The 24,324-nt window shown below is 37.7% G+C and overlaps 4 protein-coding genes across 9 annotated transcripts in view; 3 read left to right on the top strand and 1 right to left on the bottom strand.

The window, feature by feature from the left end:
• Kank (kank) overlaps positions 1-1,891 on the top strand; it is a 34,984-nt gene extending 33,093 nt beyond the window's left edge. For all 5 annotated transcript variants that reach the window (XM_067353021.1, XM_012366022.2, XM_012366023.2 and 2 more), the window contains one exon: positions 63-1,891. In XM_067353021.1, coding sequence (XP_067209122.1) covers positions 63-509 — 447 coding nt within the window. In that variant the 3' untranslated portion in view covers positions 510-1,891. The remainder of the gene's footprint in view (positions 1-62) is intronic.
• Positions 1,892-2,121: 230 nt separating this feature from the next.
• Bet1 (blocked early in transport 1) lies at positions 2,122-3,385 on the top strand. Of its 2 annotated transcripts, none has more exons than XM_067353040.1 (4): positions 2,122-2,279; positions 2,564-2,687; positions 2,755-2,921; positions 3,000-3,385. In XM_067353040.1, exons 2-4 carry the CDS (start codon positions 2,669-2,671, stop codon positions 3,153-3,155), a joined length of 342 nt encoding a protein of 113 aa, XP_067209141.1. In that variant the 5' UTR covers positions 2,122-2,279; positions 2,564-2,668; the 3' UTR covers positions 3,156-3,385. The 2 variants fall into 2 exon arrangements, with proteins under 2 accessions (XP_067209141.1, XP_012221459.1); XM_012366036.2 differs by having other exon boundaries at positions 2,122-2,485.
• Positions 3,386-3,538: 153 nt separating this feature from the next.
• Positions 3,539-5,213, top strand: LOC105671680 (probable ribosome production factor 1). Its single transcript, XM_012366035.2, has 3 exons — positions 3,539-4,363; positions 4,617-4,881; positions 4,964-5,213. The coding sequence occupies exons 1-3, from the start codon at positions 3,796-3,798 to the stop codon at positions 5,139-5,141; spliced, it is 1,011 nt and encodes a 336-aa protein (XP_012221458.1). The 5' UTR covers positions 3,539-3,795; the 3' UTR covers positions 5,142-5,213.
• On the bottom strand, positions 5,198-7,498 carry LOC105671675 (tRNA (guanine(6)-N2)-methyltransferase THUMP3-like). Its single transcript, XM_012366029.2, has 7 exons — positions 7,326-7,498; positions 7,124-7,236; positions 6,532-7,039; positions 6,180-6,358; positions 5,925-6,104; positions 5,695-5,832; positions 5,198-5,509 (listed from the first exon to the last, which is right to left on the bottom strand). The coding sequence occupies exons 1-7, from the start codon at positions 7,411-7,413 to the stop codon at positions 5,309-5,311; spliced, it is 1,407 nt and encodes a 468-aa protein (XP_012221452.2). The 5' UTR covers positions 7,414-7,498; the 3' UTR covers positions 5,198-5,308.
• Positions 7,499-24,324: the final 16,826 nt, after the last annotated feature.

The raw sequence follows: 24,324 nt of genomic DNA, 5'->3' as shown, positions 1-24,324 counted from the left end.
AATATTGTATTATATGTATTCTCAAACAGTTTTACCATTAATTTTTATTCTCCTTTGTACAGCACGGACAAACCGCGCTGATGTTGGCGGTGTCGCACGGGCGCAAAGATATGACGCAGCTGCTTTTGGATGCTGGTGCGGCAGTTAATATCCAGGACGAGGACGGCAGCACTGCTCTGATGTGCGCTGCGGAACACGGCCACACCGATATTGTGAGGCTGCTCCTCGCTCATCCGGATTGCGATCCGTCTATCGTCGACGTAGACGGCAGCTCGGCTCTGAAGATCGCTCTGGAAGCGGGTAATCGGGACATCGGCGTGCTGCTCTACGCTCACGAGCACGTCAATCGTGGCACCAGTCCGTACTCAACTCTGAGACGAAGCAGGAGAGGTTCCAAACCGACGACGCCCACTGGACCGTCCCCGTCGGCCCCAGTTAGTCCAGCACCGTCGCGACGTCTTCACTCATCCAACGTTTCTTTAAACACATCGAAATATTCCGCCAAATAATTCACAAACAGTCGTCTTCTTAGTTTCATCCATCGCAAGTTTTCTTTTCATTTCGAATATAACGACAGACAGCTGTAGTGTAACCGGAATCTTGCATTTCAATATAATTTTCTGTATATGATTTTTTTTATATTTTATAAATTATGGTTATATTCTCATATCTACATGACCATTGAATGCATACAGCGATACGTTGAAGTCTTCTTGCCTAACCATCGATTCGTCTCGACGAGGTTACTGTATAATTTAGGAAGTCACGGATGATGCTCAACATTGTACATACCTATTCAGGATAACGGTAGAAAAAAATCGTGTAATTTAGTTCGTAGCTGTAATCTTTAGTAACAGTCCCGTCGTAGGTGCTGTCGGAATTGACGAATCTTTCCTTTGTAAATTTTTATACAACACTGATTGTACAGCACATTTTTGGAGCAACGCGGTTTTTATCGTAGGCAGAGTGCGAGGAGTGTAGAGAGAAGAGAATGTTTAACATGACAAGACAGTCCACAGCGAAACATCGGTCGATTTTTGTTTCTATTTTTTTTTTTTAACTCTGTGGCATTAAACATTCCAAAATAAACAATCGAATAATCCAAATTTTTTACGAAATTTATAATTTATACACCGTAGTACACAAACTTCAGGCCTAATCTTGAATTACTCCTTGGGATCAAATCGTCAATAGCGTAATCGTACACCAGTGTGTGTAGATAAACATTATGTAGTGATACATGTGTTATACCTGTGTGAGAATCTACGATTCACAGCGTTTTCATACGCGAGCGACATCAAACGTACTTATTGTTCTACATCGAGATACAAGTGTTAGATAGCGAAAAATTATATACATAGAAAATGGTATATATATATATTATATAGTTGTGAAACACACGCAAGAGCGTCGAAGAATTTATAAAGGAAATTATGTTTCTGAACTTGTTAGTAATTTTCATATCGAGAACTTTATATACAATGATATCGAGATGTTAATGTACGTTTATTTAATCGGAGTCCCAAATGAATCGTCAACGCGATATTGGAAATTGCGTTCTCGGTTTACATGAGAGAAGAACAAATAAATTGAGCGTTTTTTCTTATAGGGTTGTGAATAGATAACTGTAATTAAATTATTTAAGTTCGAGAGCGAATTCAAAGAAGAAAGAGAGATCTAAGTTAACGTTATCGTAAGTGTGTGTTTCTCCGTCTCCGAGAATAATTCTATAACAATTGTTGATATGAGATGACTATCTGTATATCAACATAGAAAACTGTACGAAACACACTGATACCGTAGGAATCTAGAAAGTAGTGATACTTCTTATTGTTTGTGCCTTTATATTTAACATATAATATAGGAAATAAACTAAAAAAATTATTCTAAATGCCTTTTGTTTTCTCTGTTAATTTCAAAAGTTCCATTTCCAGTCTATAATAAACTTGCAATATTTCTCATATACTGATTTTGACAATGTTAAGCTACAAAAAAAATTCTGAAATAACTCACACGGTTTTCTTAAAGTTTTGGAAGATTATTACAACTTAAAAAGTTAAAAATCACTCAAAAATAAATTGCAAATTTACTTCTAAAAATTGAGTTTCTGAATTGCGATAACCGGTACTACTATTCTTTCTACACATTTGGGTTAACTGGAGAGCAAAAACAGCTTTCTGACGTATACCTCGGATTACACGTCATTGCAATCGTTGACGTTGACACGTATATCGACTGTTATTTTATTATCTATTCCCTGGCATATTGCATTTTTTTATGTAAGTGGTAAATAAGAAATCGTATATTATGGATAAAATCGTGGACAAAGATTGTGGATAAATCGTGTTACTTGAGGTTATGTTTTACAAGAATAAAGATTCTTCAGTGATCAAGTGTCACCGTCATTTGATATAATTGTTTTGCATGGACAACACGTATTTTTATTGAAATAATCATTATAATATACTATTTCCGTTTTAATTATGTAAGTTTACATTCTTATAAATGATTAGAAACATCTCATAAAACAATTAAATAATGATCATATGGTATGTATTTTCAGATATGCAGAATATTGAAACAATTCTGCACTTCTCAAGGTATTTGGTGGAACAATAATTTTCTCCTAGACTTGTTTACTTATTAAGCCATCAAGATTGCTAACAAAATGCGGCGTTCTCATTCGGGTAAGATTACATCTGCTTGCATAAATGCAGTGATCACAATTTTTTTTCTACATAATTTTCATTTTAGGAGGCTATGGCTACGAGCCATTACCAAGTACATCTACACAAAGTCCTATAGAAGACGAGAATGAAAGGATGACTGAAGAACTAAAGGACAAGATTCATGCCTTAAAATCATTATCTATTGACATTGGCACTGAAGTCAAATATCAAGATAAATTCTTGAGATCAATGGTTAGTTGATCAGCTTTTCATATTTACACACTTTCGAATATTGGTTATATGTGAAAAATTAATATGAATTTATTTCAGGATGATGATTTTGAAAGGACAAGTGGTTCCTTATCTGGCTCTGTAGGACGTGTTTTGCGCCTAGCAAAAGCAGGTCACAATTACTATATCTTATATTTATTTCTTTTTTCTATAGCAGTATTTTTTGTGTTGTGGATAGTTTTGAAATTTAAATGATTGTATATAAAGTTTATAATTAAGATAAATGTATATAAAATGTAACTAAGGTAAAAAACGGATATTTTAAGCAAATTCTCTAACTAGTTGAAAAATCTTTGATATGATTTCTTTATATAAAAATTCTTATTCTATCAATTGATGCATTATGTCATAATAATGGGAAAATATACTAATTACTCTATATCTCAGTAGAGACAATACGTTGAAAATAAATTATTTTTATACAACCAAGTTGTTATTCTTATAAAAATAAGAATAGCCGAGTCTGCAAATAAATATTTTGTATATTTACAACAATGTGTTCCATAAATGACAAGTTATGTGTACTTTATATCTTTTATTCTTATTTTCTTTATTTTATTTAAAGCGTCTAAATGTAAAATTTTATTCTGAATTGTAAGAGTATAGCTAAAACGAACGGACCAGCATTCTAGTTTATGAAACTAGGCGAGAAGAACGCCAATCCAATTTTTGTGCCAACTGCCAATTTCCCTGCAACAATGGTGGCATCACTGCATTCAGACGACGTTCGTAAACGCAGTACAACGTAAACACGTGCATCTTCGAAAGAGTCGATAGGTTAAAAGTGCGGATATAATCTTTTATAATTTATAATTTTAGTAAAGTATACAGCACGATGAAGATTAAAACTTTGCGAAAGAATCCTTTCAGTCGTATTAGAGAAGAAGATGACGAAAATCAACCGAGTACTTCGAGCAAACCTCCAGAAGTTTTGCTGCCTTCTGATAGTAACTTTAATCATATCAAATGCAAAGCTTTGAGGTATCAGAAATGTCAGCAATTAATGAAAGAGAAAGCAAAGGCGAAGAAAGCAGCGAAAAAGACGAGGATACAAGAGGATGGTCCGAAACAGGTGCCACACACTATAGAGAGCCTGCGAGAGAAGGATGAGACTATGATAGTAGGCAATCTTGAGGACGAGCACAACGAGGAGCTCAAAGTTGAATGTGAACACGACGAGTTTGCTGCTTATTACAAACAGGAATATGAACCTAAAGTCCTCATTACATATGCTGACAATCCAAACAGAAAAACCAGAATTTTTGGCAGGGAGCTTACGCGGATAATACCCAACTCTATTTCACTTTATAGAAATCGTTCTGGTGTTAAGAAAATGGTCAAAAGTGCTATTGCTAAAGATTTTACAGACATAATAATTGTTAATGAAGATCAATGCAAGCCAAGTATCCTTATAAACTTATATTATGCTAACAGTTTGATGCATGATTTTCTTCGCAGATGTAAACTGATATTCATGTATTATATGTAATAGATTTTTTAGCTGGTAGGAAATTACTAGAGACTCAAAATTTTTCTGTTAGTGAGATTCACAAATAAGTCATATGTTATATGTACATTTAACATACTTTTATTATACAATGTTGATTAAATTTAAGTTGTTTAATCTTCAAAGTATTTTCCTTATATAATTCTTAGACGGAATGTTGATCATTCATTTGCCAGAAGGTCCCACAGCACATTTCAAGCTCAACAATGTTAAAATAACAACAGAATTGAAGCGCAATCATAAAGAAATCACTGAACATAGACCAGAAGTTATTCTAAATAATTTTACCACACGTTTGGGATTTACTATCGGCAGAATGCTAGGAGCCTTGTTTCATTATCAACCAGAGTTTAAAGGGAGGAGAGCTGTGACATTTCACAATCAGAGAGATTACATATTTTTCAGACACCATAGGTAATTCATTAAAATGTAAACTATATTTAATAATCTAAAATTTGTATTTATATATAATCTAAAAATTTGTATTAATCTGCAGGTATGAATTTAATACAAAAACGGGAAAACCAAAATTACGAGAATTGGGTCCACGATTCACTCTGAGATTAAGATCACTGCAGCGTGGAACATTCGACAGCAAATATGGCGAATATGAGTGGATCATACAGGGACGCAGACATAAGATGGAGACAAGCAGAAGAAAGTTCTTTTTGTGAATTTTATATATTGGAATTATTTAGCAGAAAATTGTTTTGAAAAAAATAAATCATAATTATATGCCAAATAAATTCTATTAACTTTTTCATATAAAAATATGAATGCATATCACACACTTGAAACTTATAGACTAGGTAAAAACTACAGTTATGAACTACAGAATAGTTTAAGTCTTATTTGAAGCTCCTAACTTAGTCGATGAGTTTTTCTCTTTTTTCGGAAAATTATACTGTTTGGCGGTTGATGGTTTGAAACGTTCATAGAGCAAGTTTGTACGATTCATAACATAAACTACAGCGTGAAGACCTCCTACGTTTACACCAACCGTTTTAGACACCCAGAATAATTTACCTACTATCTGTAGAGCCTGAAATAAATAGAGAAAAATGTCAGCAAATTTTATAGTAAAATTTAATTAATATATATTAAATTTAATATTATTTAATTTATTTCTAAAATATTTTATTCTTTTATTACAACAAAATATTTTGTTGTTTAATTAATATATTACTTTATCAAAAATTCTTGTATATAATTATAACAAAAACTTACTTCTTTAAAGCTGGTTCTATCATAGGTAAGCAAAACCAATTGTCCAGATGTTATTTTTACGACTCGTCCAAGTTCCATCAGAAATTTCTTGTAGAGAATTTTGTTATATGTTTTATTTCCACTTCTTTTACCAAAAGGCTGCAAATTAATAAACGTTTATTTTTCTTAAAAAAAAAAGAACTTTGAAAAGCTATACAAGGAAAATAATTTTTAGAAATTAATTTCTATACCATATCAGTAACGATAATATCAATAAAGGAATTCTTGAATGGCAATGTTGCAGCAGTCCACTGTACGAGATCAATTTTACATCCAGCTGTCGAGACATCCATGTTAGATTTTGTTTTTTCCACAGCTTTGGGATGATTGTCGCCACACAGGACATAGCAGTGTGAGAAAGCTAATGCTGCCTGAAATTTAATATGTGAATGAATATCCATGAATTATCGATCTCTGTCACATCTCTGTTATAAATATTACAATACCTCTATAGGAATAGAGCCACTTCCGCACATGGGATCTACTACTATATCTCCTAACTTAGGATTTGCCAGTCTTAGCATGCTGTAACATATAGTTGATCTGAGAGTGGTAGGCCCAAAGTTAACAATGTTTCTGCAGTGCTTGGATTCGTGTGTCACGCGTAAATGCATTAACAATTCACCTAAAAAATTTAGAATTTATAAATTATAATATTCAGCTTATTTTATTAATACGTGATTAATTATTTCTTAAATATTATTCCAAAAAATCTTTATAATAAATTTTTTGTTCGTATAATAGAATTTTTAAAGATTAAAATCTTTAAAAATTCTATTTTATTTTTATTTTGCATACCATCTGTTAATTTGCAGACAACTTCTAGATGGTACATAGAAAGATCAACCATCCAGTGATATTTGTCTTGCAATTCTCCTCCAATAACCATAGCAACATCCTTAGACTCAAAAGCATGTTTGCCACTTCTCTCACATGTTACTCTGTATCTTAGTACATCATCTTCCTTGGATTCAGAAGGATCTTGTCCCCTTTTCTTTCCTTTAGGTGTCTCTAATTCGCTGCAATCCCAATCAAGCGGATCTTTTTCTTTACTTATCTTTAATTCCTCCACTTTAATTGCTAAAGCTTTCTCTTTTTCTGCAGCATGTTCTTCAATTGTCGGATAAATCTTTCCCAAGAAATTTGTTGCACTTTTCCATGCATTCATAGCTTTCTCTAAATGCACACTTTTGTGTACATGGTCTTTAATTTTTTGCAAGTCTGCTTCTTTGTTATTTTCAAATGTGTCAAAAGTTATCATGTCACCTATTATGAATATGTTATCTATTGATCTCATTTCCTGAACCTGCAACGTTTACGATAAAGGATAACGCAATGCATTATTATCCTTGCCAAATGTTAAAAAATTATGAAACATCTAAAAAAGTACTTTTGCAAATTGGTCCCAATCTATGTTAAAGTAAAGTCTTCCGCGTCGTTTGATCGCCTGCATATCTTTGCCAAATTTTTCCTTACACTCATCGTAGGCTTCCCATTCAAAACCTGTATTAAAGATTATTTATTGTAGGTTATGTTTAAGGACACGTGGATTTCTCGACAGTTCGCAAATAAATTTACAAGCAATCGCATACCTGTAACCACAGTAGTCTCAATCATAAAAGTATTGTCGTTTTTCAAAGACTCTGCATAGAGTTTCTCTAAAGATTCACTGTTATCCATGGTGAGCTCTAACTCTACAGTTTGGTCCTCAAGGAATACTTAACGTCTACTTTGCCGCTACATACACACCTGACGCGTTTGTGTAATCATCGTATGAATACCCTTGAATAGGAAACTGTTTCTTCAATAATCAATTGCAATATTTTCAAACATTTGAGCAAAAACACATTTTTTCATAATTGAGTTTATAATTTTCAATAATAATAATAATGATAATACATACTTTAATCATTTTTGCTGAATTATTGAGTGACAACAAAAAGAAACACCGATGAATTATTAACCGAATTATAGAAATGACTCATTATTAATGCAGAATTATAATTAAACAAGAAAAATTATATTACAAATTTTAAGATAAATTTAAAAAATTAATAAATTTGTTGAGATTTTCTTTCATTTTTTTTTTTGTGAACACGCAAAAAACGAAATATATAAAATTAGTATCAAAACGCATAAAAATACATTATATAACGTGCTAAGATAAACAACATAATGCCTTGCCGATGAATGGAATGAACAAACAATGACTGATCATTAGCAGTCGTTAATTAAAGATAGACAGGGTTTTTAACAGCCTGATATTATTTAAGTATTTTTAGTATGTAAGTTGCATAAACTCGCGCGATGCGGCAGACGTTATAAATGGATCTGCATCGGATATGCAGACGACGTTATATCTTTTCGCGCTGTCAACTAACACGACCGCGTCCGGCAGCGCCGAGAGCGCTTTCCCGTGTTTTAATCTATTTCATTAATTAACGAAAATTACGCCAACGCTCGCGAGCGGTGCACATTCCGTTTCTGCGACGACAGACGATGTGAAATCAATGCTATTTTACGATACCAATAGAGATGTCGTGTATCACTAAAAGCACAAATTAAGCGTGCTATTGTTAGCCCGCAAAGCAGTAATTTCGCAATATTAATTAAGAATTAACTTGATGACGCTTGTTTGGGACTGAAATATATGATGACACTCCGTAAATATTTTTTACTTTTTTTTATGATGCAAGTTGAGTTTGTTACATTGCAAAAAGAATGTTGAACTATTTAAATCAATGCTTAATTTATCTCCTTTAATTTGTATTTAATTTTCTTTACATTTTTAATTTATTTTCTGAGATGTTATTTTTATTCCGTCTCTATATTCCATATCGATAATTCATTCATTTGACAAACAGCGAGAATATTTAAAATTAAAAGCTAAATTTATATTATTTATATCGTTGTTTTTGCAATTTTAGTCACTTTTTAATAATTTTAATGATTCCTCGTAAATCAATGCGACATAATACTGTTCGCGCAAAATAATTTATTGTAAAATGCCAGCGACACGTTCGTCCTCCACGTGAAACGCTTTTATTACTCCGAGTCGGATAATTATATCTGGAGCGAATCGCGAATATTTTTTTTTTTTCAATCGGCGATTGTTCGCGATCTTTATGTAGCGCGGCTCATTCAAGGCTCGGACTTGAGCGGTTCAATAACCCTTTACCGTGGCGCATGAATATTCAGCGAAAGCGCAATGGGCGTCCATCGTGAGTGCCAATTTCAACTTTGTGCCGTGCACACGTCTATGACGGAAATCCAGTTCCTCTACTTCGCCGTGGCGGACCGGACCGGCTGGACGTTCGCGACGTGAAGGCTCATATTTCAGCCGGTCATCGTAAGGCACCGAATGTCAAACACACAGACAGACCGCGAGAAGCGAGATACCCGCGAAACATTGTGCAGCGACGATAAATCAGCTTGCCAATTCTTGGTTTCTCCATTTTCCTTTCTTACGTGTATTTTCCGTGGTTTCATATACTTCGAACTGTAAATACACGATTTATATCACGAGGTAGCGCGCGGAACATAGAAGTTTTATTATGCTTTCGAGATAATATTACAATCACATTAAATCCCCAAAGTTATCGCGCGCTAATTTAATGTAGTCAAGATATGCGACCGTAATGTGAACATAACGGATTCAACGTAGAATCATCTCACATTAGCTGTACAAGCCGTCCGCGGAGCGTCATTTATCTTGTATGCGAATTTGCATTAGCCCGACGTATATCATCTTCGGATAATTATATCTAATACGGTTATGCAGTTAAGAGTAAGAATAATCGGCGAACCACTTAAGACGGCTCCACGTGCAAATCTCCGGCAGATTTTAATAATAGAACGACGTCGGATCGATCGATGGAAAATTAATATTCAGAGACAGTAGGGCATCTTGAATATAATATGAAGCCCTTATTTTAAAAGTGCTGGAAGTCTACTTCTAACATTATGAATTTCAGTGGAAAAATCGATAACTGATAAGGTGTATTGCGACTTCGGTCAGATTTTCGATATCGAGTAATCTGATCTGATCCTGTTTATTCTATTTCAAGAATCATTTCTTTCTAGCTTGGAAATGTCAAAAGTATAAATTAAATTATATATTGCACACATAATGCTGATTACGTTACTACATAAAATTAATTGTACTAATTGTTACAGAACGAATTCTGCTAAATTTTAAAGAGTACAAACGATTGCATTTCAATTTATAATATATAAAACCTTGTTATTTTAAGGAAGCTAAAAGACCACTTTGAACTAATATGAAATGAATACTTCAATGAAAAATTGAGTGCATACTGATATAGCATATTGATTTTTGTAAAATTTTCGATATCGAGCAGCGAGATATTTGCTTGTTTTATTTTAATAGTAATTTTTTCTTTTAACTGAAAAATATTAAGGCTCTAGAACGGATTATTGCATATATATGATTGCACATCACATATTGATTATGCAATATATAAAATTGCTAAAATTTTAAGAAGAATGATAATAAATAGTTGATGCATTTTGAATAATTTACTGCATTCTTAACAGCGGTAATCCATTTTAAAACATCATGAATTTCAATACGAAATTCATTGCAAATTCATTGCGGTGTATTGATTTTGATATCGAGTACTTAATTTTATCTCAGCGTAGAAACTAAAATGTAGAGTGGATTATACAATTATAAACCGTGCCGACTAGGCACTAGGCAATGAAGTTTTAACTGTCGCAAATATCACGATGATGCAAATATCACGAAAATTTTAACGGGAATGACGACAAGCGATTGGTGCATCTGTTCGTCGCGACTTCGTCTTTTATATCCCCAGCGTCCCTCGAGCAGGCGGTGGGCGAGCGAATTGGGACACGTGCAAATAAATATGTAATCCTCTGGTATTCATAGACAATCGATCGGTACTCTGAAATTAGACTCATCATCGCCGCTGGAAAACGACGGCGAAAGAGAGGGCAGGAAAGAGATAGAAAAGGTAGAAATCCATGGCGACGTAGTCTGCATCTTCTTCGCCTCTCTCGGGTCATTTCGGGTCGAAAGTTCGCCAGGGCACGGCTCCCCTATACATAGAAGCAGCCAGGCTGCTACCGCTGCTGCTGCTGCTGCTGCTGCTGCTGATGCCACCGGCTGCTCTTTCTCTTTCGCTCTTTCTCCCTCGCCGCGTGGCATCCCGCGGGCTGACAGGTGAAGCCGGGCACCTGAAATATTCATCGGGCGCTGGGCTGAACGAGGCGCGACCGAACGTCAATCTGTCAACCTGCTTCCAGCTTTCCATGTACATATCCGCGTATGTATCCGCGATTCTCCTGCACTCGCGCGCCTGTGTCTGAGTGGGCGGGCTGCACGTGTATACTCGATTATTCGCGCGACACATACGCCGACGTACACAGTCGCGCGCCTCCTCCTCACCGCTGGTTATATTGGCAATTATATGGAAAGATGAGATCGATTCGGTGACGAATGCAGATTTCGCATTCGCGAACGTGTTTGTCGGTCGCGAAATGCGATATGCATATCGTTTTTGCATTTTGCCTGTCTCATTGAACGTGATTTTAGCGGCGATAATGCGCAGAATTCGAAAGTTCTTTTTCATCGTGTCATTTGTTATCCCCGAAAAATGTATAAACTACAGAATTATCTTTAAAGAAATTTTATTATTATTTTTTCCGGAAATGGAAATCTTGAAACTGTAATTTGATCTATTTGAATAATGGAAGATTTTGTCAGCCCAAACTGTGGTTAAGAATTTCATCAGCGGCGTTTGCTTTACATATATCTCACATAAAAAAAATAATAAAATGACAAAGTGCATTTTAAAATTTAATTTGGTTTTCAAATGCTGTAAAATTAAGTAAAGAGATCGTGAATGTGTTATAACAAAATTTAGAAAGTCATATATTCTGCACGTTTATTTAATAAAATTACTTACATTTTCTCTGTCAAATGTTATCTTAAACGATTATTTTATTATTCATTTTTCTCGTGAAAATGATACCTTCAATAATCATAATTAAGTTGAAAAATAAGCTTCTTGGCGTATCGACATCACACAAATTTTTCACCGAGCCATACGATAACAAGTGCATTATGCACATCTATGTGCATCCTGTCAACGTGTGCGCTATCTCGCTCGCCGGCTTCCCGCGTTTTCGGCCGTGCAGCTGGAGATAGGGTAAAGGACCGGCGAATTAAGCCGACACTTTGAGGGGCTTTTAAAATTTAAATAATGCATCGTAGCCGGACTCGTCTCTTGCTGCCGCCGTTTATTCCTCGTCTCGAACGGTGTTCGGACTGCGTTTATGCTGGCTGTCGACCCTCGTTGCGCCGACTTTTTGGCAGTTCACGGCGAAGCACTGTCGGTACCGACATCGACGCGCATCAGAAATTGTATAATTTTCACGGAGAAAATACGAAACAAGCTGAAGAAACTTTGCAGCCGGCAGGTCTGACGTGGCCTGATGCATCCTTCGAAGTTTAATCCCTCGCTATCTCCGGCATCGAGATAAATTGAACAAAGTGGTTGGTTGTGATATCGCGAATGTTTTTTTTACTTTAATTTATATTATGATATATCGATTTTCCCGCGTGATATTTTTGTTTCATTTAAAAATAATATTGAGTTTATTGGAAAAGAGTGGAAATAAAAATACATATTCCTCATATTTGGGATATTTCGGTAATTCGCGTTATGCACGGCCCGTAATTGTGCGAGGGATTTATTGGAGGACTTTTAAATGGAGATGGGAGGTTTATTGGTACCGTGTATAAATGTAAACATAAGCGGCGAAGCCTGGGATTCATCAGGTAAATTCTCATATTTATTTTAAAAGCTATTTAATGATGCAGTTGTTGTAAGTACTGCATTAAAATATTCGGCCAGTTTGAAAATTCGCAGAAATGTTAATACAATAACTTCATACTTAAACATTTCAAAAATTACAACAAGATTAAATAGCACTAGATTACAGTAGAAGAAAATATAATAATGGTAAAAAAAAAATTGCTAAAACATACTAGTTTTAACGAGAATAATATAATAGATATTATATCGCACGTGTTTCATTATTTTATGCAATTTTTATTCATGCTGTATTTCACATGCATATCGAGGAACGAAATAATCAACTGGAATATTTGTTTCCAGCATAATAATTATAATTTCCAGAGTTAGATTTGTGTAATATCGAAACAACACTCACGCAGTTTGCAGCCCATTAAAATTTGCAGAAACAATGCCCTTTCATGCTTCCCCTGAATTAAATTTTTAACTAATTCCGCGGCCAACATCGGCTGCCTATTTTCCGTCTATCAAAGTTATAATTAAAATACCATATGCGTATTTGATTACAAATTCATTGCTTTATTTTTTGTATAAAAGCTCCACGCTACTCCTGTCATACAGCAACATTGTCGAACCTTTACGTCAGGAATTGCATTTCAAATTGCGTTTGCAATTTCCTTTCTCCTTTGTTGTAGAAATCGTTGTTTTCAACAGAACAGAAAATAACTGCATTCTAAATTTTTCTTTTAAGATATTAGTTTTATATTTTTTAATCCTTCTCATTAACGACGTATATATACTTTCAGACTGGCAAGTTTTTATTAATACAGGAATATTTGTAACAAATTTATAATGAGAGAAGTCGGTTATCGATTTTCCGGGAAGCTAAGTCTTGCGTAAGAAAACATTATTACATGAAGTATCGCTCCTTTTCGGTGGCATTATAATTTACCGAACACTTTACACGGGTATGAAAATAAAAACGCAAAACGACGGAGACAATTATAGAGACATCCGCTCGCTTAAAAGATTGCGTCACGAAACCTGCCGCATTAGTGAATAAGCGTATCATTATTTGTCGCTGATCCCATTTATTATCAACGGGGCGATTCATTCACTTGGCTTATTACTCGCTCTGCTCGACGATCGTAAGCGTGAACTGTAATTATTTTTAACGTCTTTACGGAAATATTAGACATACGTCGTATTTTATAATGCGCCGTAATGATTGTAATTAAAGGGATCGTAACCATCTCTGGCACAGCGCGCTTTCTCGCGAAATAACGCTAGCCGCGAAATTCCCACGCTGCGACTCCTAATACGGTAAGATTGATAGACGTGACTGACAAGCTCGAAGAATCGAGATATGTTAGCTGCAATCGCTACATTCGCTTCGTATAAAGGCGTAAAGCGTTTTAAAAAGTTTTAACGATTATCAGAAAATAATCGTGACGCATCTTATCTTAACAGTCTAAGATATCGATGTAGGATATTTTTTACAGACATTGTTTCGCAATGCTTAAGTGTGCAGAAATATGATATAATATATACAAAATGTAAATTTGTACATTGTTGTTTGTAGAAATATAACTAAAACTAAAACTAGTTCTTAATTTTATTTTACAGATATGCGAACGAAGACGCAAATGTACGAGATTCACTTTCATTAAAACTACAACATTAAAAGTCGCTGTAAATCAGATGTTATCAGCAGACAGCGATGATAATCAGCTCTTCCGTGATTATGATTATTGCCCGAAAGCCAGTATCGGAAACAAGGCTTTCTGAGCAACAATCAAAAGCATAAAGAGCTCCGTCGAGGAGATCGCAGGATGCTCGCAGCGGCTCGGACGATTCCGGCGAAAGTCTCGCAAAGTCCTGCAATTAAAGCGTACCTTGATTAACGATCGCGATTACACCAATCGCGTTTTATTACCCATTCTACCGGTGTCTTTATTGCGCGGCGAGGAGTGACGGGAATCTGAGCGGACGAAAACCGAAATTAATTTCAGAGCTCGCGCAAGTATCACGTCGGTTATAATGGGACTTTAAAATCAATCGCGAGGCAATAAAAGTTTTGCGGGTGAAAAAAAAAGAAGAAAAAAATAGAAAAGAGGACGGCGGGAACGAGTGTCGAATGAAGAGGAGAGAATCGGAAGTGGCGGGAACACCGCGGCTCGTCAATCTTCGTGAGGAAATGATTGAGACGAATGGATGGAAGGGCTAGCCGATCATAATTTTATTACATCGCACGTATCGGACGTCGATGAGGAGGAACTCCGGCAGCGATGTTTTTTTTTTTTCTTTCTTTCTTCTGTGCTCTCTTTCTCCCTCTTCCTCTCGCTATCGCAATCTCTCAGCCGGTCGAGAGGCAATATCGGTAACTACGTTTCACGTCCAATTTTAAATCGATGCTTCACGTGAAAAGTAAATCCCTTTCCATTTTGAACTTATCCCTACGGACTTCCACTCACCTGATTTTTCTCCATCGAGACGCTCGCTCTGCTCGTTTTCTTCTCAAAGCCGGAGTACAGCGGTTTACTGTTCTAAGAGCTTCCAAAAAATACAGGCGTATGAAAAAATATATATAAAATATAGCAAATATAGCAAATCTCTCTCTCTCTATCTTATCTTTTTATCTTTATCTTATCGGAATTGCACTACATATATATGTAGGCTGAAAAATTGTATTAGAATAAATGAAAAGATATGTTAAGTATGAAAAATATTAAATCTACGAGGTACTCGAGCGGATCGTTACGATCGCAGCAAGGAGAGGCGCGTTCTCGTGTATCTCATAAAATGAATTATCCGAACGTTGTACGAACAATCCGAGAACCGTTATGGCTGATGCACGCTGCTACACGCCGCCACAAAAGCGATATATATCGAATGCCTACATAGCATTCCACTAATATGAATTCTATCTCAATTATAGCTTTCGGATATTGCGTGGACGCCTGCGCAATCTGCGAAAACCGCAATATTAGTCCATTTGCGGCTTACCATTACTAAATATCCTGTCAATATCCTTATGTTATGGATTTATCGCAACACATACAGTGTTTATCAAGCTTCGAGCTTATCAAAATTCGAAGCTTTTCCGATATTTGTCTTTTAACATTTTTTAAAACACGTATGTGCAAGCAGACGACCAAAAGGAAAGGAAATCGAAATTCAACGGAGAAAATCAATCACGGGCGGCGTTTTTTGAGAAAGTGATGCTTGTTTCTCGAGAGTCTGATTGACAATGCTGACGGTTTTTCGATATGAAGCCGCTCTCGACTCGTCATACACGGTGTCTCATAAATATGCTATTACATACGTTTTAAGCGTTCTTGAATAATCTAGAAAATTAAAAGATTCTTTCAGCTTGTAAACATCTAAAAACTTCCAGATTCTTTGCGAACATTAGTTTTTACCGTAATCAACTATCGGAAGTTGCACGAAGTGCATAACGGCGAGGCATCGCGATCGAAACGCGATGAATCGGCGAGGCTTTGCACGAGGAAGATTGAAATTTGTCGGAGATGCGGTTTTTTGTGATTATCAGTGCACCTTTACAAGGCAACGTGATATACTTGCATCAGCGGACTAAAACAAAAATACGCTCGTCTGGATGGTCAGTTTCTGATTACTGCGCCTTGGCGCAGTAATATTTTGCACGAAGGACTTTGTTATCTCTGAACAAAAATATTTGGAATGTAGATTAGACAATATTTTACGTGATAGCGGTAGCGCCATTATATTTGAATAACATAGTTATTCGAGGAGAAATACAGTCTTGCTGCGGGGCAAACGTGCCGGTCAAGCTTGCCCCAAAGCAATGGCGCAACAGGTATCTTACGACTTTCTGCAATCTACCACTGTCAACTTCTTCACTTTCATCTTGTAATGTTTTCGAAAAACGATATCGAGTCCCTTATCGATCAGCACGTCAAACAATTCCATGCATTTACAACATGCTATTCCAGCCAGCTTTATATCGCTAATTTTTTTACGGAAATCTCTACAATTTAAATACAAGAATACACAATAACGTGCAGGCATGCAATTAAAATAAATTCTATGACAAATAAAGCATGCAAGAAGAATAATACGGTAATGAGAAACCAGATATCTTGCCGAGAAAAATATACGTCAAAATAAATTACAATCAATATCTGAAGAAATTTATATCTAATATCGATAGAGAATTGTGTGAGTATTTGAAAAAATAAATATATTGAAATTTTCAAATTGGAACCTGAAAGCTTAGTCGATTGCATCGAAAACTTGATTGATTTGACTGCAAAATTAAACAAATAAGACTATCATCTACACAGAACGTTACAAATAGAATTACCTCTACAAACAGATCACAGTGCTATCTACACAGAGTATTATAAGTTTATAATCCGGAAAGGGAGATAACTGAACGCGATCTCAGCGCGAGTCGACTCAAACTATCGGCTCAAAGCTTGGCCCAAGCTTTTTTGACGTCTGGTTTCTCGCGAATTGATAGATAGATAGACAAGGTCAAGAATACGGACCGAAGGTTGAAGCAGTCGGCTGAGCTGCGGAGCTACGCGAGTGGGAGCGAAGCCTTGGCGCAGGAGGGAAGCCGAGAGAGCAACGGACGTCAGTCAGCCGCGGCTGCCGCCTCTACCTGGTAACAGAACTGGATCTCTCTCCGCCGCAGAGGCCGCGTGACCGGCAGCCGGAAGCGGAAGTGAAGGACCACGGTCGCCGCCGGAGTCCGGGACTCGAATGACGTAACGCTCAACCGTCGCGGAAGGGTTGCAGGTGGAAAAGGGGTAGGGATCGACGGCGCTCGTCGTCTGGTGGGGGCGACGCCGGATTCTGCGCGATCGCCGACACCGGCGTCGCGACGCCGCGCGCCGCTCCTCTCCCCGGCCCTCCCCGCGTCTCGCCACCCCCTCCTTCCCCTCCCTTCGACGGAGTATACACATACTTCATCAGGTATTCCCGATCTCTTGTAATTTGACAATCAGCCCGACGTCGGGCGCACGTCAGTCAGCCAGTTAGTCAGTCAGTCGCTCGCTCGCGCGCTTTAATGCTCGGGGTCGTCGCACTCCGAGAGATCAGAGAGCGCACGGAGAGAGAGAGAAAGAGAGAGAGAGAGAGGAGAGCGTGCGCTCGGCTGATTTATTTTATTAATTAAGCGACACCGACGCCGACGCGACCGATCCGTCGCAGGATCTCTCCGCGCGTCGCGGGTATCCTGCAAGGAAGCTAATTCCATTAGGCGAGATGCCGGAGCGCTCGCTCCGGGCGCATCTTTTTTCCCTACCGTGTGTGACACTTCCGGCCGCGAACGGAGAATGTAATATATATATATATATATATGGAAGTGATATTTTGCAGTCGGACCAGAAATAATACCCAGTTCATAGCTTTCCCTACACTGCGCTGACGTGGATGAAAAACGAAGATAATTGGATTTATAATATAGCAGAGAAGTAAGATATTGACAGATTCTCTGATTTAGATCTAAACATAGAACTTTTACTTCGTTCCGCATTAGTTTTTCAGTATCGCAGCGCCGGCGCAAATAAAAAAGATAGACAATCAAATTAGATAATTAAATCGTTTTGTGGAATATTTCATGAGAATTTAGCAATATTTCAGCTGAGTTTCCATCAGCACAGAAAGCGCATAATCAAATTTTTGTCTCGGATACCGAAAAGAAAAATAGCAGTATTTGCGCGAAGCGACCTGGGGATTTAAAAATACTTATTGTTTCAATAGTTCACACAGTTTCACAGCAGACGCGATCAACGTCTGCGCGATGTTCTAAAAGGAAACTCGTTTCGGTACAAGCTTTTAATTTTGCAGCAGTACTTGCGCGATGTTATTGCGGAAGTACCGGACGCGGAGAAGTTTAATTTCTGCCATTGGCTGCGGGGCGAAATTGACTTTGACGAATGATAGTTGCCCGCCGCGAGCTGTATCGAGAATGGTGTGACGTTAATGCGAAGTTGATGCCTGATAAGCCGATCTCCGCGGATATTTAATTTGCGCGATGTAAGCGAGCGGATCGCGGACGATCGCGGAACGAGTTTCGCGGCGGAATTAACTTTGTCAGGCTAGTTTCCTGTCTCGTTTCGCAACGTCGCAGTAATACGACGAATACAGTCTGCGCGATATTAATGAGAAAAGCGCGATGCTTTTTTCATGCCCGCCGCAAATGAGCGCAGCTGCTGGACGCAGATTTATTGTATCGACAGGTGCCCCCCAGATTGGAGTGGCGAGATCAAATTGTCGACAACATTTTTCATAATGCTTTTTCCGCGCTCTATGCTTCCGTATTTGATATCTTCTTTGCAACTGCAGTTACACTGCGGTCGCATTTCGGAAATGCACTCTGTATTTTATACTGTATGCGCCGCTATCGCAGCTTATCGTGCTGCACGACGTACTCTCTTTCGCGCTATTCACTCCGTGACAGAGTGAAAACTGATCTTCGCCTCGATAGAGAGTGTATCTGTTTTTCTGTGGCCGTAATTACTCGCGACTTATTAGGCTGTGCTGAATTAATAGCATTATGCGTTAGTGAAACGTTACTAATTACGCCGCGTAAATATGAAATATGTGCATAAATATCCCACTATCTGAAATATGTTACTAAAAATGAGGTTTCTCTCGCAGAGAAACTCGACAAAATATTACACGAACTCGTGTAAGAAAAACAAATATATGTCTCGAAATTATACCCTTGTTTTATCGACACACACAATTGTTTTAATGTTTTTTTTCGAAGTAAACGATATTCCGTCAAAGCTTATCGATGGATAATGAACTGAGAAGATACAAATAATCGGACTGATGATAGAAGTGCTAATTGAAACAATCGTTTCTGTCGATTCGTAATTGTACGAAAATACTCCTCCGATTGAGACGTTGTGCAAACAAATCGAATCCTATAAAGATTTACTCCTCTCTTCCTTCTCTTTCTCTTCCGTCTCAATTAACTCCTGAAGTGCCGCAAGCGGCGCGCATACGTCGTTCTATGCATTTTTCAAGTTTCTTGCACTCTCGGACTGAAGACGAACGTCGCGCGACGTCGTTCGATCGAATGAAATTTTCACGTCGCCGCGACTTCGACGTCGGAAAAACTGCATTCGCGCGAATGTACGGGCAATAGACGCTACGTGATATCTCCGACGCCGGATACTAATTCGCTTTCGTTAATTGGTGCTCGCACGAAAACGGAAGGCGCGGCTACATTATGCAGGATCCTCGGATTCGCGATCGCGTCGCGAATCGAATTAAGCGCGTTACGCGAAGTGGCGCGTTAAACATTCAACGTTACTTGATCGATCTGGACGGCAGCGGGGATTATAAATAGAAAAGAACACGATTGCATGTAATGTTGCGATCGCGAGAATTTAATTAGAACGCTTTTGTAACGCGCTCCACTTTGCGAGAGCCGAGGATCTTTATTACTCCGCTCTTATACGAGAAGAAATTTCCGATCCGATAATTGCAGCGTTTTAAATTAAGATTAAATCCTGCACTTTTATGCGATTTTATGTAAGAATTAATTTCAATATATACGTTTCCATGAATCATAATTCCCCGCAGTCGTTGCTTTTGAGAATAAAATGCAACACGCCATTTCCATTAGCCGGCGAGTGCGGTTAAACTTCAAAAATGACGTCATTAAATACTCCTTTTCTACGTACTCTGTCTAAGAACGCAAGACGTTACGTCTGTATTAAATGTCACGCATGGAATTGCATTCTTTGTACAATTGCGAATTTCTCTTCGAGATGCAGCTAAAGTTCAACGATCTTTTAGGTTCCTATTATCCACTGTGGAAGATTAGATACTGAAGTACAGGATGGGATACTATTACCGTAACTAGCGAAGAACACTGCGCTAACTCCGACACAATCAAAAAACAATTACACGGTACAAATGTGTTATTACAACATTCTTGCAGCAACTAAAAATTTTACGTCGCAATTTAACATTTTCATTATTTTTCCAGCGTCAGAATTATGAGCGACATATTGCAAACTGTATAAAATATTTTTCCCAAGTCATCTCGGCTTCGTCGTAATTATTTCTAGAAAAATAAGAATTTTACTAACTTTAATGAAATTTAATAAAATTTTAAAGCAAAGATCTATCTTGCCAGCGAGCGATTATCCACAGAAAGCCTGCTGCAAGATACATCATAGTTGCAGCTGCATGCAGAAACTATCGTGCATCGCGTCATCTTGCCAAGCAGCAACCACCTGCATCAGCGGTATGCATCGTCGGGAATTATAAATCTAAACGCCGGCAGATCGCCAGATCTCTCAGAGCGCGTTAGGAGCCATCAGAAATGCGGACGCGAAATATCACCGCGTCATTGTTCTGCGTTCTACGCGTCGCATTCCACGGACGCATCCGCAAGCGAACGCGCATCCGCGTGCGAGTACGCGACCGAAGTTCGCAACTCGACGCCGGAGAGATCGATCTCCGCTTCGACGGAGATGCGTCATATCCCCGTTGCTTTCTGCGAAAACATAAAAGTCACGCGCGCGCGGGATACTACTGGCGCGCCATTGTTCTCCAAATAGTCCGTTCGGTTTGCAACCGGCTCTCTCGCTGCAACCAGGTACATTGCCCTCCCCGCGCCGTCGCCGATGATCGCCCGACAATCGGTTCAGGATCGCCGACCGACCGGGGCCGACCAGTCTGCAAAGGGCGCGCACACCGAAGGCTCGATTGTGATCCAAGGTCACGCGAGGAAGAGCCGTGAGTAATCCAGCCGTGGTCAACGACACGTTATGCAACGCGCCTGTAATGACGACGCCGGTGTTGAATCGCTCACTCGACGATTCGTCCTCCTCCTTGTTCCCTGAGAGGATGTCTTCGCCCCCGCGAGATGCGAGAGGCATTACACGAAAATGCTGGGTTCTAGACACAACGACCGGAAACGCGCCCCTTTCTCGATAATATAAAGTACATCGTGATGCGCGAAGGTGCCTGAGGCAATATATTGGAATTTTTTTACACCTTAGATCTTCCCGATAAATTTAATTATGCATCATTCTTATTTCTTCTTTGCTTCTAAATATATAATATCATAAAAATACTTTCGGAGCGTTTAGTAAAAATTGCTGTTACACATTATCTTTTTACAATGCATATAATTCATAACGATTGAAATAATCTGAAAAATAAACAAGGAAAAATATGAATAAGCAAATAAAACTGCTGAAAACATATTTGCGTTGAGATGAAGCTGAGGATACAGCGAGAAAAAAAGACTATCCCGCTTTTTTTTTCAGACGCGCAATCCCGATTGTATATTGTACAACGCTTTTAGATTTGTCCCCGCGATGAGATACGAGTTTTTTACCCTCGAAAATCCACCGTATCGACTGACAGCGAGGCTGAGAATCCTGCACGTGCTATTCTATACTCGAGGCGAAGAGTCCTCGAGAGAGATGAACGGAGAGGAGAAAATGCGAGGAAAAAGTGAGACGTGAAACATTCGCGACGTGCCTGAGGCAAATTTGCTCTAGCAACAGCATTGGGGAATCGATTGGGGAATCTGATCAAATGTTATCCATAAGTAAATGGTGCCGAAATTTTCAATACATTTTTTGAATTCACGAAGTTAACATAATCGCGGATTCTCTCGCGTATTGTTTGATTTAATATCCGACGAAGCTCATGAAAAGGAAATAACATTTAATATTCCATATCATTTGCTTCATACACAAACAGCATTGTAAATATTATCCGACAATGTACTCTGTTACATAAGTTATATTAATATTCGCAGAAGCCATTATGATAATTGAGACAAATATACATTTTAATTAGAATTGTTAAGTAAAGTTTTTGCAATATCCGGTTAGAATTATATCACGCGCAAAATTGAAATATGTATAGAAATAGGAAATTTAATTATTTTTTTACCGAACCTAATTCCAACTTTCTGAAGGCAATATGAATCGTAAAAAATATTCTCATCCTCACAAATGTGTTACGTGTGACAAGTTCACCACCACTATATCATTATCATCATTATTATTTAGCTTCGTCTAGCACCTCCGAATTCGTCGCTTATTCAAAGTGAAGTGTCTTCCTCGCTGTAAACGTCGCTTCGAAGAAATGTGACTTTAATCGCGCTATAGCTAAATGTTTTATTCTGAGTGCGGCCGTGTCGGTGAATAGCCGATGACTGACAGTGACAGATTCGCTCTCGACTCTAAGCAGCTTACGTAGTTCCCGGTTCCGTACAGTTCCATCATTATCGAATGCCCTTAATTGCTAACACCGGTGTTCCCATGCCGGTAGCGAGCCAGCGAAGGCAGCGAGCACGTTTGAACTTGAAATTGTACGACCCTGAGACGCAAATCATGCTCGCCTCGAAGAAGCCTTAAGCAGCTGTTATGCCTCCGGTTGTATAGCGCGATTCAATCTGCGTCATTTCATGAGCGGTGACATAATAAATATAACATAATACGAAATAAAAATCAATAAAACGCACGAAGTGAATTTTACGCAACGTAGATAGAAAAACATGAATATTTCGTTAACAAAATATAAAAATAATGAAATAAAATCGGCTATTATTTTTTATTCAATCTAATATTTTTGCTGTCGGAAAATCTGTAATCGAGAAAAAGCCAAAATATGTCGACGAACAAAAATTTATGTTTAGGACGTAAAAATATGGAAGTCACTGCGAGTTACACATGTCGTTCTGTGTGAAAAATGTTGCGATATGGCTTGTCTAACAAGGAAAATGGCTTTTCACATCGGCCGCACATGCATCGGGAAAAATGTACGAATACGCGTAACTAGAAATGAAAAAAAGCTACGTGCGCCCTGAGCGGCTTCACCTGATGCTGTTTGCGCAGCTGTAACGTTTCGAGTACCTTTCATCGTTTGAAACTCTTCAAACAGCTCCGACCTTCTATTAATAAAAACGCGGTAACTCCGTCTCGTACATCAAACGTACCGGATATAGATGCACTTCAGATGTAACACATTGTAGATACTGATTATAAAAAGATGCGCACACAAAAAGTATTTTGTGTTTTCGAACATAAAAGAAAACTATATTGTAAAATCTTGTTAATTATATTGTTAAATAGCTGGGATAATTTTTATCATGCATTTACAATATAAATAATGTTTGTCCCAAGTGTTGGTAATCCTCTAATACTTTATTATAAATGTTCACAGTAGTAGAATTTATAACTTAGCGTATATTGCGCAGAACTTCATTTAACTTTCTTAATTGGTCATCATCTTCCTCGGGCAGCGAGAAGTTGGATCATTAACGTAGGAAGGAAATCGGGCGTATGGTAAAAAGGATTTTGTGTGTACATCAGTAATTCGAGAAGTTTGCCTATATAATTTACAGCGATCGGTAACTGGTAATCTGTTGCATTACGCTGCACGATATCTGTTGCAAATTAGGTGGCAATTTGTACATCGAACACTTTAATCTCGCACAACATCGCGCACAATCGCAATAAGAAAAAAATTAAATCGATGTAAGACGAAGTTTGAGAAAATGTAAACGAATTCGTTCCTCCAAAAATATATGATTTCCGTAATTCGCAAAGTGATGTAATATCTCTTCGAAATATTTATAGATTTCCGTACAAACACTCTACAAAGTGACGCAATATTTCTACGAGGGAAAGTCAAAAAGAAACTTTTAAAAAGTTTGATTCCTTCAACGTCTCATCTTTTGATTTACTCTCGTAATATTTCATCCGAATAGCTCCATGCTTTTAACCGACGGTAGAATATTGTATAAGAAAAA

Source organism: Linepithema humile, chromosome 4 (genome assembly GCF_040581485.1).
Source record: "Linepithema humile isolate Giens D197 chromosome 4, Lhum_UNIL_v1.0, whole genome shotgun sequence".
Taxonomy (NCBI): Eukaryota; Metazoa; Arthropoda; class Insecta; order Hymenoptera; family Formicidae; genus Linepithema; species Linepithema humile.
This window is presented reverse-complemented; position numbering and strand designations above follow the sequence as displayed.

Bases quoted from the DNA above. Each gene is read 5' to 3' on its own strand.
- Bet1 (XM_067353040.1), top strand. The intron at 2,922-2,999 runs GTTAGTTGATCA...AATTTATTTCAG, and splicing joins ATAAATTCTTGAGATCAATG to GATGATGATTTTGAAAGGAC.
- LOC105671680 (XM_012366035.2), top strand. From the start codon at position 3,796: ATGAAGATTAAAACTTTGCGAAAGAATCCTTTCAGTCGTATTAGAGAA. The intron at 4,364-4,616 runs GTATCCTTATAA...TATAATTCTTAG, and splicing joins TGAAGATCAATGCAAGCCAA to ACGGAATGTTGATCATTCAT. The intron at 4,882-4,963 runs GTAATTCATTAA...ATTAATCTGCAG, and splicing joins ATATTTTTCAGACACCATAG to GTATGAATTTAATACAAAAA.
- LOC105671675 (XM_012366029.2), bottom strand. From the start codon at position 7,413: ATGGATAACAGTGAATCTTTAGAGAAACTCTATGCAGAGTCTTTGAAA. The intron at 6,359-6,531 runs GTATGCAAAATA...TAAATTTTTTAG, and splicing joins TGTCTGCAAATTAACAGATG to GTGAATTGTTAATGCATTTA. The intron at 6,105-6,179 runs GTATTGTAATAT...ATTAAATTTCAG, and splicing joins GTGGCTCTATTCCTATAGAG to GCAGCATTAGCTTTCTCACA.